We start from the raw sequence: 15,187 nt of genomic DNA on the forward strand, positions 1-15,187 counted from the left end.
AATGTTTTCTTTTATTCTGTCTCTCAGAGTGGGAATGCACCTACAATGTGAATTTCAGACCCCTCCATGATTTCTAACTTGCAAAATCGCAGGGTGTTCAAATACTTCTGTTGCTCACTGTGTACCACACAATATAATGAAAATGCCAAGGTAAACATGTGGCACTGACCTGTGCAGAAACTCGTGCCCTTTGCTGTATGCATGAATTGTGGAAAGTCCCTGAATACTAGATGTTATGTGTGACAAGAATGGACTTTGTGTAATGTTATCCAGCCGCTTTAACTCCCGAATGAACACCCTAGAAAACAATATACATTTACTTTCAATAACGAATAAAACACGCATATTCACATAATTCTTGACAATTTGTTTGCAGTTACAGGTTGTTTAACCCCTTGAGGACAATGACCTGTTTTTGCCTCTCGGCATTTATAAGATTTCTATTTTTTATAGTGATTTAGCCCCTGAAAGCATTTTCAAATTCTTTGGGGTAGATATAGGTTAGTGATTATTATACACTATTCACCTTAAAGGAGTATTCCCGTCTATAACACTGATGGCATAGCGCTAGGATATTCTATCAATGTCAGATAGTAGCAGATCCCAGAGGTGAAACTCTAACCTATTTACGGTTCAATCATTAACTCTAACCTATTTAAAGAACAGGGCTCCCAAAAGTGAAAGAGAGCACACCGCACATGAGCGGTGCGCCCTCCATTCATAGCTATGGCAGTTCCGAAAACAGCTGAGTGAGCGTGCTCGGTTATTTTAGGTACTCCCAAAGTGGTGAATGGAGAGCACACATAGCGTGGCCACCTCTCCACTACCTGAAACAGCTGAGCCAGTGCTCAGCTATATTCGAAACTCCCATAGTGGTGAACGCTGGGGGGGCTGTGAATGCACAGCTGTTCTGTGTTCACTTCAGGGGTCTGGTTCTAGAGATAGGAGCAGGTCTAAGACATGGGACCTGTACCTATCTGACACAGATGGCGTATCCTAGCGATAGGCCATCGATGTCCCAGATATCCCATTAAATAATGTTAGATTTACAGTACAGGTTGTTATATCAAATGTGTACAATTTAGTTTTGTAATTACTATATAAATAGTATGTAAAAACTGTAAAAATATTGGGGTAATTTATTAAGACCGGCGTTTTAGACGCCAGTCTTAATACCCCTTTAGCTGGCGGTGGATGCGCCAAATTTATGTAGAGGCGTCGGCCTCTACATAACATCAGCTTATCCACCATCTGTCTAAATCTACACCAGCTCCCTTGCTGGCGCAGATTTAGACCATTTTCTACGCCTAAAACAGGCATAGAAAATGATAAATGAGACGAGCCTGCTGCACCACAATCTGCGACAGATACAGTCAGGTCCATAAATATTGGGACATCAACACAAATCTAAAATTTTTGGCTCTATACACCACCACAATGGATTTGAAATGAAACGGACAAGATGTGCTTTAACTGCAGACTGTCAGCTTTAATTTGAGGGTATTTACATCCAAATCAGGTGCACGGTGTATGAATTACAACAGTTTGCATATGTGCCTCCCACTTGTTAAAGGGACCAAAAGTAAATGGGACAATTGGCTTCTCAGCTGTTTTTATGGCCAGGTGTGTGTTATTCCCTCATTATCCCAATTACAATAAGCAGATAAAAAGGTCCAGAGTTAATTTCAAGTGTGCTATTTGCATTTGGAATCTCTTGCTGTCAACTGTCAAGATGAGATCCAAAGAGCTGTCACTATCAGTGAAGCAAGCCACCATTAGGCTGAAAAAAACCCAAAAACAAACCCATCAGAGAGATAGCAAAAACATTAGGCGTGGCCAAAACAACTGTTTGGAACATTCTTAAAAAGAAGGAACGCACCGGTGAGCTCAGGAACACCAAAAGACCCGGAAGACCACGGAAAACAACTGTGGTGGATGACCGAAGAATTATTTTCCTGGTGAAGAAAACACCCTTCACAACAGTTGGCCAGATCAAAAACACTCTCCAGGAGGTAGGTGTATGTGTGTCAAAGTCAACAGTCAAGAGAAGACTTCACCAGAGTGAATACAGAGGGTTCACCACAAAATGTAAACCATTGGTGAGCCTCAAAAAAGGGAAGGCCAGATTAGAGTTTGCCAAACGACATCTAAAAAAGCCTTCACAGTTCTGGAACAACATCCTATGGACAGATGAGACCAAGATCAACTTGTACCAAAGTGATGGGAAAAGAAGACTATGGAGAAGGAAAGGAACTGCTCATGATCCTAAGCATACCACCTCATCAGTGAAGCATGGTGGTGGTAGTTTCCAGGCATGGGTATGTATGGTTGCCAATGGAACGGGTTCTCTTGTATTTATTGATAGTGACTTCTGACAAAAGCAGCAGGATAGATTCTGAAGAGTTTCGGGCAATATAATCTGCTCATATTCAGCCAAATGCTTCATAACTCATTGGACAATGACCCAAAGCATACGGCAAAAGTAACCAAAGCTTTTTTTAAGGGAAAGAAGTGGAATGTTATGCAATGGCCAAGTCAATCACCTGACCTGAATCCAATTGAGCATGCATTTCACTTGCTGAAGACAAAACTGAAGGGAAAATGCCCCATGAACAAGCAGGAACTGAAGACAGTTGCAGTAGAGGCCTGGCAGAGCATCACCAGGGATGAAACTCAGCCTCTGGTGATGTCTATGCGGTCCAGACTTCAGGCTGTAATTGACTGCAAAGGATTTGCAACCAAGTATTAAAAAGTGAAAGCTTGATTTATGATTATTATTCTGTCCCATTACTTTTGGTCCCTTAACAAGTGGGGGCACATATGCAGACTGTTGTAATTCCCACACCGTTCACCTGATTTGGATGTAAATACCCTCAAATTAAATCTGAGTCTGTAGGTAAAGCACATCTTGTTCGTTTCATTTCAAATCCATTGTGGTGGTGTATAGAGCCAAAAATGTTAGAATTGTATTGATGTCCCAATATTTATGGACCTGACTGTATATGCAAAAAAGTGGTATATATCTGTTAATAAAAGGACTCCCATTGTTTTTTCCACTTTTAATTTTTTTTTTCTTAAAACTTTTTAGTAGAACATTTTTATAAAATTACCTATATGTATACTAAGCCACAAACAAATTGCAACGGCGTTGTGAGGCGGCGGCTGAGGAGCCAGCACACGGCGGGTTTTTACTACATTTACGTTTCTCCACATGTCACTTTCACCTTTTTCCTTGGTTTTGTCCGGAAGTTTCATGCACCTTATAGACAGGTAAATGTGAATGTCTGCTTTTTTCATGCTGTTCGCAGTGTCCCGCATGTGCTGACCCCTCAACCTCCTCCTTGGTTTTGTGTCCTCCATTTTGTTACGGCTGCTGTCTAAAATAATTATCTATGTACTGTATTGTAATATTTTACCTTTAATAAAGTTTGTAGTTACCACTTTGTCACCGAAGTGTGGCGTTGCAATTTTTTTGTGGCTCAGTTTACATGTTTTTGCCCCATTCGTAATATTAAAACTATTGATCCGGTTATCATATTGGTGGCACTATATGTATACTAGCGCATTGACCTGTCTCCATCAGGATATATCTTAGTTTGCACAGGCATCACAGACAGGTAGCACTATGGTCCTTCAATAGAATCTGCACGATCTACCCATATAAGGTAGTATATATAGTGTCACAAAATATCCAGCGACACAATCCAAGGGGAAGACTACCTTTGCTTTGACTCTTGGATGCTGCCATTAGCACACAAGGGGTTATTAGTAGTTTTCTAGCTCTACATTGTGGCTACTGTGCGGCATACTATTACGGGTCATTGATATTTTCAGCTTCTCAGTGAGAACAAATAACAACGAATTGTGTACCCCCTAATGACAGCTGAGAAAATAGGTCATCCGTATGTGATTGAGATTGATGGGTCAGACGCCCGGCCGATCAGCTGTTTGAAGAAGCCGCTGTGGCCTCATTGCCGTTTACCAAGCACTGCGGCTGTGATTGGTATTGCGCCTCATCCCCACTCACTTGAATGGGACTGAGCTGCGCCTAGACCATGTGACTGTCGAATGTGACATCACTGGCCTAGGAAGAGGCTGTGCGCTCATGAAGCACCACGGTCTCTTCAAACAGCTGATCTTCAGGGATTGCAGGAGAGTCAGACCCCCACGATCACATACTGATGACCTATCTTGAGGATAGGTCATCGGACAACCCCTTTAGTAAACATAACTAGAGATGGCCTTGCAGTTCGCCCGGCGGCCGTTTCACGGCGAACTTTGCGTGTTCGCGATTCGCCGAACATGCCAACATATGGAGATATTCGCGCCCGCCATATTCATTTACATTGTGAAGAACTCTGACCCATGACACATCCATCAGGTGTTACAGGACAGCCAATTGAGACATTTCAGCACGTGGACATACCCCCTACCTTATAAATAAACCTGATCTGGCCGCCATTTTACATTCAGTGTTTTGCCAGTGTAGGGAGAGGTTGCTGTGTGGAGCAGGGACAGGCTGTTAGGGACACCAAACGCTAGCTAATAGGGCCACAAAAGGAGATTTTTGTGAAACTCACCTGTAAAATCTTTTTCTCGTAATTTCCATTGGGGGACACAGACCATGGGTATAGCTTAGAGATATTACTAGGAGGGACACTATGCAAAAAAAGAAGCTCCTCCTCCTCGGGCTATACCCCCAGGCACCTCCAGGAGAACTTCAGTCGTTGCAAAAGCAGTAGGAGAAGGAGAACGGAAACAAAACATTATGGAAACCATCACACAGCACACCCTAAGGCGTAAACCAAAAAAGGGGGCGGGAGCTGTGTCCCCCAATGGAAATTACGAGAAAAAGATTTTACAGGTGAGTTTCACAAAAATCTCCTTTTCTCGTTCATTCCATTGGGGGACACAGACCATGGGACGTCCCAAAGCAGTCCATGGGGTGGGAAAAAAGAACAAATCCAACACCGCCAGGAATAAACGTCCAGTAGTCAAACCGGAACCACAGCCTGCAATACCCTGCGCCCAAGAGCAGCATCAGCCGAGGCCAGAGAGTGTAACTGATAAAACTTTGTGAAAGTATGTAAGGACGACCAAGTGGCCGCCTTACACCACTGGGAAACGGATGCGCGATTGCGTCTAGCCCAGGAAGCACCCACTGCCCTTGTGGAGTGAGCGGTAATCCGCGACGGCGGAACGTGGCCGCGAGCGCGATATGCCGCAGCAATAGCGGAACGGATCCACCGCGCCACGGTGACCTTGGAAGCCGCCAGGCCCTTACGGGACCCTTCAGGAATCACAAAGAGAGAGTCTGAACGCCGGAAGGAAGCGGTAGCCCCCAGGTACACCTTCAGGGCCCTGACGACGTCCAGGGAGTGGAGAGCACATTCCTTGGGGTTCACCGGAGAAGGACAAAAAGAGGGCAGGACAAGATCCTCGTTAAGGTGGAAGGGAGAAACCACCTTGGGCAAAAAAGAAGGCACCGGCCTGAGCACCACCTTATCCTGGTGAAAGACCAGAAAAGGTTCCCGGCAGGAAAGTGCGGCCAGCTCCGAAACTCGCCTGATGGAGGTTATGGCCACCAGAAAAACTACCTTCCAGGTGAGTAAAACCAGAGAGATCTCCCTCAGAGGTTCAAAAGGCGCCGCCTGAAGGGCGCGCAGAACCAAGTTGAGATCCCAGGGGGGCAAGGGAGGCACATACGGAGGAACCGAATGCGCCACCCCCTGCAGGAAGGTTTTTACAGGTCTCAAAAAGGCAATGGACCTCTGAAAAAAGATAGCCAAAGCAGAAACCTGACCCTTTAAAGAACTGAGCGACAGACCCATGTCGAGGCCGGACTGGAGAAAAGACAGCACCACTGGGACAGAGAAACGTAGGGGCGAGTAGCCCGATTTCTCACAAAACACCAGGAAGGCCTTCCAGGTGCGATAATAGATTCGTGAAGAAGCGGCTTTCGAGCCCTGATCATGGTTCTTACCACCGCATCAGAGAAGCCTCTCTTCCTCAGGATGGCGGTCTCAACAGCCACGCGTTAAACGCAGCTGCCGTGAATTCTGGTGGAAGAGCGGCCCCTGAGACAAGAGATCCTCTCTGTCGGGCAGAGGCCACGGGACGTCCGCCAACATACGAGCGACGCTGGAGAACCAGGCGCGACGAGGCCAATCCGGAGCGACGAGAATGGTTGGTATCCCCTCCGCCTCGATCTTGCGCAGCACCTTCGGCAACAGAGGAATCGGAGGGAAGACGTAAAGGAGGCTGAACCGCTGCCATGGAAATACCAGCGCGTCCACCCCGTCCGCCCGTGGGTCTCGAGCGCGGGCAAGATACACCGGCACCTTGTGGTTGAGCCGGGAAGCCATCAAATCTACGTCCGGACGGCCCCATCGGTGGCAGATGTCCTCGAACACCTCCGGATGGAGAGACCACTCTCCCGGATCCACCTTGGTGCGACTCAGAAAATCCGCCGTCCAATTGTCGACTCCCGGGATGTACACTGCCGACAATACTGGAACATGAGACTCCGCCCATAAGAGGATCCTCGCTACTTCCCGCATTACTGCCCGACTGCGAGTCCCGCCCTGATGGTTGACATAAGCCACAGCCGTGGCATTGTCCGACTGAACCCGCACCGGGCGAGTCGCCAGGAGAGGAGTCCAATGGGAGAGGGAGTGGAAAATCGCCCTCAATTCCAAAACGTTTATCGGGAGACGGGATTCCTCCGTCGACCAGACACCCTGAACTGTGAGGTTCCGGAGAACACCTCCCCAACCGATGAGGCTGGCGTCGGTGGTGACTATCGTCCAGGAGAACGGAAGGAAGGACTTTCCTGACGATAGGTTCAGGGGAGACTGCCACCAAGGGAGAGACGCTCGAACTTGCCGGGACAGACGAACAGGAGTGTCTAGACCCCGAGGGTTCTTGTTCCAGAGGGCAAGGATCATCTGTTGTAGCGGACGAGTGTGAAATTGGGCGTACGGAATCGCCTCGAAAGAGGAGACCATAAGGCCCAGCACCCGCATGCACTCCCGAATGGTGGGACGTGGAGAGCGTAGAAGGAGCACCATTGCCAGACGAATCTGGGAAGCCTTGGAATCTGGAAGAAACACCCGAGAAATCGAGGTGTCCAAGATCATCCCCAGGAACGAAAGTCTCTGGGAGGGGTGCAGAGAAGACTTGGGGAGATTGATCAGCCATCCGAACCGTTCCAGGGATTGAACCGTGATTCGGATGCTGTCCTCGGCCTGTGGAAGAGACGGAGCTTTTATCAAGATGTCGTCTAGGTATGGTAACAAAGAGATGCCCCTGGTGCGAAGAAGCGCCATGAGAGGCGCCAGAATCTTCGTAAAAACTCGAGGGGCGGTTGCCAACCCAAAAGGTAGGGCGACGAACTGGTAATGACGCCCCCCTATGGCAAAGCGCAGAAAGCGATGTGGGACTCTGCAATAGGGACGTGCAAGTAGGCGTCTTGAATGTCCACAGACGCGAGAAATTCTCCTGGACTCAGAGAAGCAATAACGGAGCGAAGGGACTCCATGCGAAACTTCCGCACCCGTAGAAACTTGTTGAGAAGTTTTAGATCCAAGATTGGACGCACTGACCCCTCTTTCTTTGGAACAACGAACAGGTTTGAGTAAAAACCTGTCCCTTGCTCTTCTGGGGGAACGGGGGAAATGACACCACGGTCCAGAAGAGAGGAGACCGCAAAAAAGAGGTCCGAGGCCCTGGCTGGATCCCCCGGAACGCGAGAAGGGAAAAAACGTTCCGGCGGGCTGGACGCGAACTCCAACTTGTAGCCGGACGTCACCACTTCCAGAGCCCAGGCGTCCTGAACGTGAGCCCTCCAGACCTGTTGAAAGGAGAGCAGACGGCCCCCCACCACGAGGGGTGGGGGCACCCCTTCATGCGGAGGGTTGCTTGGGAGCAGGAGGACGGGCTGACTGCGCCCGAGGCCGCCAAGAAGGCTGGGGCTTGAAGAAAGGCTTCTTGCGGGAGTCCTGGGACCCCCCTGCCGATGAGGATGACGGCGTCCTGGCAGTGGAGAAGCGACGAAAGGACTGGCCCCGGAAACCTGAAGGCCGAGACCGAAAGGGACGCTTGGTCCTGGGCTGGGGTAGATGAGTGCTCTTGCCCCCTGTTGCGGCAGAAATGAATTCATCTAGTTGAGCCCCAAAGAGCCTGGGACCCTTCAAAGGGAAGGTTAGCGAGGGATCGCTTGGATGAGGCATCAGCATCCCACACCTTCAGCCAGACCTCCCTGCGCTGAATGACAGAGAGGGCCGAAATACGGGCAAAGAGGGAGCCGATGTCCATTGAAGCCTCACAGAGATATTTAGACGCTTGAGACATCTGGATGATAAAATCCAGAGTATCTGCAGAGGCGTCCTGCTCTGACAGATCCTGGTGGTGGCGCTGCAACCACGTTGTAAGGGCTCTGGCGACCCAAGCCGACGCAAAGGCCGGTCGCAGGGAAGCGCCCGCCAGCGAGAAGATGGACTTGGAAAGTGAATCCAAACGTCTGTCCACCGCATCCTGCAGAGAGGAACCGTCTAGGACGGGAAGGGCCGTGTTCTTGGCTAACCTGGCCACCGGAGGATCTACCTTAGGGGAAGAAGTCCACTTTTCCACTGTGTCAGCTGGAAAAGGATAAAGCGTATCCATACGCTTGGTGGCCGAAAATTTTTGATTAGGTCGATCCCAAGCTTTTGATAGGACCGCAGTGAATTCCTCGTGAATAGGGAACACGGCGGACTCCTGTTTCTTGGGTGGAAAAAAGGGAGAGCTCCCGACTAGTGGAGGGAGGAGAATCCCCTTGTATATTAAAAGTGTCACGGACAGCTGCCACCAACTCGGTTACCATGGTGGAAAGCTTAGGCAGGGGTTCCCGCTCCGTGACTTCGTCCGATCCGGACAATTCCCCATCGGATTTGCGCTCCCTGCGAGGGGGAGAGTCAACCGGGCATGCCTCAAGGCGAGGGGGAGAAGCGGAGTCATCCGAGGAGGAATGCTGCCGCTCACGCTGCCTTTTAGAAGTCAGACGCCCTCTGTGAGAGTCGCTGAGAGGGGATGGAGTGGTGGATGCCACTGGAGTAGTAGCCGCCATGCGCTCCATGAAGGACATGGCTGCCTTGGCAACTAAGGCCAGATCAGCTGCCGCATTAGACATGGCGGAGGCCCAGGCGGGTACCGCTGGATCCGCAGGGGCAGAGGGAGGACCGGGCTGAGCAAGAGAAGGAGGCTGATCCTGTCCGGGAGCAGGGCATGAGTCACAGGAACCAGTGACAGAAAAAGGCCTAAGGCATATTTTACATGACTCCAGTGGAGCCTGAGAGGAAGCCTTGGAAGGCTTAGGGGCCCCAGGTTTAGGCATGATGGTATTCCACAAAAAAGATTTCCTACCAGGTTGCTGCAATTCCTACCACCCAGGCAACAGCAGAAGTCTCCGGTCACCGAGAACTGAGGAGCTGCACGGCCGCAATCCAGCAGAGTCTCCGGCGTAGGGAGAGACAGAGCTGGACGCCGAGGCTCCGCCCCCTTGGACGCGTCATTGCGGCGCGAAATAAGCGCGCGAAATAGGCGCGCGCGCACTTCAAATACACCCCTTCGCCAGAAACGGCGCAGCGGGGGTTAATATCGGGAGGAGCAGGCCGGCGGGAGCTGCAGAGAGCGCAGCGGCCATAAGATAAAATACACTCCTTCAGTGCCAAGATTGCCGCCGGTGCGGCCATAGTCTGAGCTGCAGGCAGGTATCAGTGGAATCACCAGCCCTCCCCAGAAGGGCCCCCTCCCAACGGGAAAAAAATGCCCCCAGCCGGTCCTTCTCTAGCTCACCTCAGGTCACAGAGCGCCAGACAGACGACATGAAGGGGTGGGGGGAGGGGGGGGAAAGGAGGGAGATTGAAGCAGGCAATACTTATCTGCACAGCATGCTCCCTCGATGTCCAGACCAGCAGGGATTCACCTCTTCAGACGTCTGACTCCAATCAAGGAGAGCAGTGCTCTGGTGGAGGGTAGGCAGCAGGTGTCCCAGCAGCTGGTGGGATGCCAGAGCTAACATGTCGAGCCTGGATCCACTTTTCTTCTGTGGGGGAATGGGAGGTAGCCAGGAACCTTCAGAAGACCGTGGCAGACCCTCCACAGGGGCCAGGAAAGCGCAATGCTGACCTGCGTCCCCATCTGAAACCAGAAAAAAATAACAAACAGGAGAAGAATAAATGTCAACCTCCTTGAACGGACACTAAGCAAAGACTGAAGTTCTCCTGGAGGTGCCTGGGGGTATAGCCCGAGGAGGAGGAGCTTCTTTTTTTTGCATAGTGTCCCTCCTAGTAATATCTCTAAGCTATACCCATGGTCTGTGTCCCCCAATGGAATGAACGAGAAAAGTCATTTTAAGGACTGGTATAGGTGTGCTATCGATAGGTGTGATACACAGAGGGGTGCGATATACTTATACTTTTATAATGAGTCAAAAACACATAGATCTATATAGTCAGGGGCTTACTAGGGCCATTTTTATACAGGGTAAGGTTTCGGACGGGGCGCTCTTATCAGGGCCAGAATAGCACCCCCTGTAGGGCAATATCAGGGACAGTTCTTTGCCCACCCTGTCCTTCAATACCACATCATCATCTAGCCCAGGAATAGAGGTTTTTTGCTTTCCCTCCGGGATTCATGGATGTGCACTGGAACCCCCCAGATTGTGGTAGGACATATGGTTTCTGATTTGGTGCCGCCGAGCACTTGTTATTGCCTACCACATCTATGCTTTTTGCTTAAAGGGGTTCTGCACTTTGGATAGATCAGCTTCTGATCGGTGGGGGTCCGACACCCGGGACCCCCGCCGATCAGCTGTTTGAGAAGGCAGCGACGCTCCAGCAGCGCCGCGGCCTTCCCACTGTTTACCGCCAGGCCACCTGCCCACTGATGTCACGACTAGTATCAACTAGCGTGTGCAGGGCTAAGCTCCATTCAAGTGAACAGAGCTTAGCCGCGCCCACGCTAGTTGATACTAGTCGTGACGTCAGTGGGCCGGCGGTAAACAGTGAGAAGGCAGCGGCGCTGCTGGAGCGCCGCTGCCTTCTCAAACAGCTGATCGGCGGGGGTCCCGGGTGTCGGACCCCCGGCGATCAGAAGCTGATGATCTATCCAGAGGATAGATCATCAGTTAAATGAAAGTGCAGAACCCCTTTAACTTTAATAATTACATTTATTTTCATTTTGAGGGATATCTTTTCCATTGACACGTCCGCAAAATGGGTCCGCATCCGTTCCGCAATTTTGTGGAACGGGTGCAGACCCATTCATTTTCAATGGGGCCAGAATGTGCTGTCCGCATCCGTGCTTCCGTTTCCGCAAAAAAAATAGAACATGCAATTGCAGACAAGATTAGGCATTTTCTATTAAAGTGCCGGCGATGTGCGGTCCACAAATTGCGGAATGCACATTGCCAGTGTACGTGTTTTGCGGATCCGCAAAACACTTACGGACGTGTGAATGAACCCTCATAGTAAAATTATTAAAGGTTACATTTTATCTTTATGTATATTCTAATGGATTGCCTTCCTTGTACAATGTTATAATATACTTTCTATGTTAGAAAGTATATTATAGTGCATTTGTATTGTGCGGCAGTTGTGTGCGGTTCTGCTGCGATACTGCAGGTATATAGAGGGACAAGCGTTGTTGGAACAAATAATTTCTACTGGTGTGATATACTAGTCGCCCCTCAAAAAAACTGATTGAAGCGGGGTGTTATATACCAATATACTTTCTTTATAGTGCATTTGGGTACTGCATAGTGCATTTGCGCATGCGGGAAAAATATATTGCCGATATTTTGCATTATTATTTCTTGGCTGCAAATATGAGCTGAAGGTTTTTCAAGTTCGCCTGCCATTAAAATGAATGGGACCCGCCGCGAACTTGCTGTTTGCGAACATTTGATAGTGTTCACGCAATCGCGAACCGTCCCGGCAGATGTTTGTCCATCACTAAACATAACACACCTTTCATCATTAAATGGTGTTGTCTAGGGTTAGAAAAGAGGGTCTGCTCTATCTCAATCTCCACTCCCATCTCATCCTGTAACAGTGCCACATGTGTCCATGGGCTGAGTGAGTGTGTTATGGCAAACCATCTCCATTTAAATTCATGGGGATAGGCTGCAATACCAGACAGTCTGTGGACAGATGTGACACTATGACTGGGAAGGCAGCTCCTCGTTCTAATCCTGGATAACCTTACCAAATAGATCAGCTTAAACAGAAAATGTTGCCCTATGTCATACCAGCCTGTAACAGCAAGGGTACTTTCACACTTGCGTTGTTTGATTCCAGCAGGCAGTTCTGTTGCCTGAACTGACTGCCTGATCAGGCAAACTGTATGCAAACGCATGTCATTTTTTCTGACTGATAAGGCATTTTTCAGACTGATCAGGATCCTGATCAGTCTGAAAAATGCCTGATCAGTCAGAAAAATGCATTGCAATACCGGATCCGTTTTTTCCGGTGTCTCAGGCAAAAGGATCCGGTATTATTTTTTTTCTCATTTTTAAAAGGTCTGAGCATGCGCCAGACGGAAGGACGGATCGGCCATTCCCGGGTATTTTGAATACATTCCTATGAAAAATAAATTCCTATGGAAAAAAATGCTGCATCCGGCATTCAGGCAAGTCTACGTTTTTTTTCGCCTTTTGCTACGGTTTTCTCTTTTGCTGATCAGTCAAAACCTGACTGAACTGAAGACATCCTGAACGGATATCTCCCATCAGACTGCGATGGGGATATGCCTGATCAGTTCTTTTCCGGTATAGAGCCCCTAGGACGGAACTCTATGCCGAAAAAGAAAAACGCTAATGTGAAAGTACCCTAAGCCCTAAGATGTCTGTAGTATAGCACTTGCCTGGAAACCACGTGCAAAATGGTGAACAAGACAATAAGTGGTCCGACAGCTACCAGGAACCATGGAAAGACACCAGCTATGACTCCCAGACAAAAGAAAACTAATATGACATTTTGAACAAACATTTCAGCTTGAAAAGGAAGGCGGACATCAACTGTAAAGAGAAGAGATTAGAATTAGGTTTATCGGTTAACATTTCACGTAGATGGTGTTAGCTCTCAAAATACCACATTGTAGTACATAAACGAGTATTGTAAATTCATCTTAAAGCGAACCTGTCACCATGATTTTGCACACAGAGCTGGGGACATGGGCTGCTAGATGGCCACTAGCACATCTGCAATACCCAGGTCCCACAGCTCTCTGCGCTTTTATTGTGTTAAAAAAACGTTTTGAGTGATATGCAAATTACCTGATATGAGTCCTGTATCCGGAGATGCGTCAAGGAGCCCAGCACCGCCCCGCGTCCTCCGAATCTCCTCCTTGCCGGCTGACGTCACAGAGCTGGAGCACCGAAATCTCGCGATGCGCGAGCTAGCGCATGCGTAGTTCGTTCCCTGTGCTGATGCCAGCACAGGGAATGAACATGATGCCGACACTGCGCATGCGCTAGCTAGCGCATCGCGAGATTTCGGCGCTCCAGCTCTGTGACGTCAGCCGGCAAGGGGGAGATTCGGAGGACGCGGGGCGGTGCTGGGCTCCTTGACGCTTGACTCATCTCCGGCTACAGGACTCATATCAGCTAATTTGCATATCACAAAACGTTTTTTTTACACAATAAAAGCGCAGAGAGCTGTGGGACCTGGGTACTGCAGATGTGCTAGTGGCCATCTAGCAGCCCATGTCCCCAGCTCTATGCGCAAAATCATGGTGACAGGTTCGCTTTAAAGGTTTCTGTTAGAAAATGAAAAATGTCAGACACAAATTGGTTAAATTAGAATGAAAATGGCTGTCTGCCCGGGAAAATCAATTTACAGGGGCTGTCTGATCAGAAACAACCAGTTGCAGAATGCAGTCATGGTGGTGACCAGCTGATTGCCTTGAATTCACTAGTTTCGATGGGGAAAGCTTTGTCTGGTGGCTACTGTATGGGGAATATGGTATTACATGTGTCTATTGAGATGAACTGATAAAGAAGAGTCCCTCATTACAGTCCAACAAATTGTGGATGCAGTAATAGGGTATTTTATTTACACCATGAATGCAAGAGATGTAGTAAAAAAATAAAAATGTCTTAAAAGGAGTTCTCACTTTTGCAAATGGCATTTATTATGTAGAGAAAGTTAATACAAGGCACTTCCTAATGTATTGTGATTGTCCATATTGCCTCCTTTGATGGCTTGATAAATTTTTCATCACATTCTATACTTCTTGTTTCCATGGCTATGACCACCCCTGCAATCCAGCAGGGGTGGTCATGCTTGCACACTATAGGAAAAAGTGCTGGCCTCTATGGTGGCCAGGAACACAGGAATGTATGTAGGCCAGCGCTTTTTCTTATAGGGTGCAAGCATGACTACCACGGCTGGATTGCAGGGTGGTCATAACCATGGAAACAAGAAGGTTATAATGCAATTCAAATATGAATCAAGCCAGCAAAGAAAGCAATATGGACACTCACAATACATTAGTAAGTGGCTTGAATTAACTCTTGTGCATGGCATTGGGGGACACAGCACCATAGGTATATGTCCAACTACCACTAGGAGGCGACACTAGACATAAAAAGTGTTGGTTCCTCCCCGTTGGGCTATACCCTCTCCACAGGCACAAGGCTAATCAGTCTTGTTCTAGTATCCACTAATCGAGGCCCCGGCTTTTCGGGCCTACTAGACCGCAACTCCCCGCCCACTCCTGAGCTTCCCGGGCTTGCTCCGTCACCCCCCCCCCCCTCCGTGGGGGGAGCCTGGGAGGGGCCTCTCCTGCCTGTCTAATCCAGCTCCAGCGCGGGTTCCCTGCTCTGTCTCAGAGGGGCGGTTCTTCCTCTTGCTGCCGGCTCCTTCTCTCACCATCTTGTTGCTCACCTGCACAGGGCGCGCTGGGATACAGCTCTTGGGGTCTGGTAGGCAGCCTCTGGCTGATTTGCTTCTGCAGGCTCCATCTCCCCCCCCCCCCCCCCCCCCCCCCCCCCCTCTCTCAATTGCCTCATTCTCCTGCTGTCCTGACCACCTAATCCATAGCTGCTGCAGCACCTCTTTGGAACGTGGCATCCGGGGCCAGATAGGACAGCCCTGCTGCTCTATGAGGGCCTCGTCTCCCAGCCTCCCTATTGGATCGCCACGTA

At 49.2% G+C, this 15,187-nt stretch overlaps 1 protein-coding gene across 2 annotated transcripts in view; it reads right to left on the reverse strand.

Annotated features, from left to right (window-relative positions):
• The window catches only part of ABCC5 (ATP binding cassette subfamily C member 5), a 128,228-nt gene that overhangs the window by 19,259 nt on the left and 93,782 nt on the right, over window positions 1–15,187 (reverse strand). For both annotated transcript variants that reach the window (XM_040428481.1, XM_040428482.1), the window contains 2 exons: window positions 12,904–13,057; window positions 170–298 (listed from right to left, as the gene is read on the reverse strand). In XM_040428481.1, coding sequence (XP_040284415.1) covers window positions 170–298; window positions 12,904–13,057 — 283 coding nt within the window. The remainder of the gene's footprint in view (window positions 1–169; window positions 299–12,903; window positions 13,058–15,187) is intronic.

The sequence above is a fragment of the Bufo bufo genome, chromosome 4 (assembly GCF_905171765.1).
Source record: "Bufo bufo chromosome 4, aBufBuf1.1, whole genome shotgun sequence".
Lineage (NCBI taxonomy): Eukaryota > Metazoa > Chordata > Amphibia > Anura > Bufonidae > Bufo > Bufo bufo.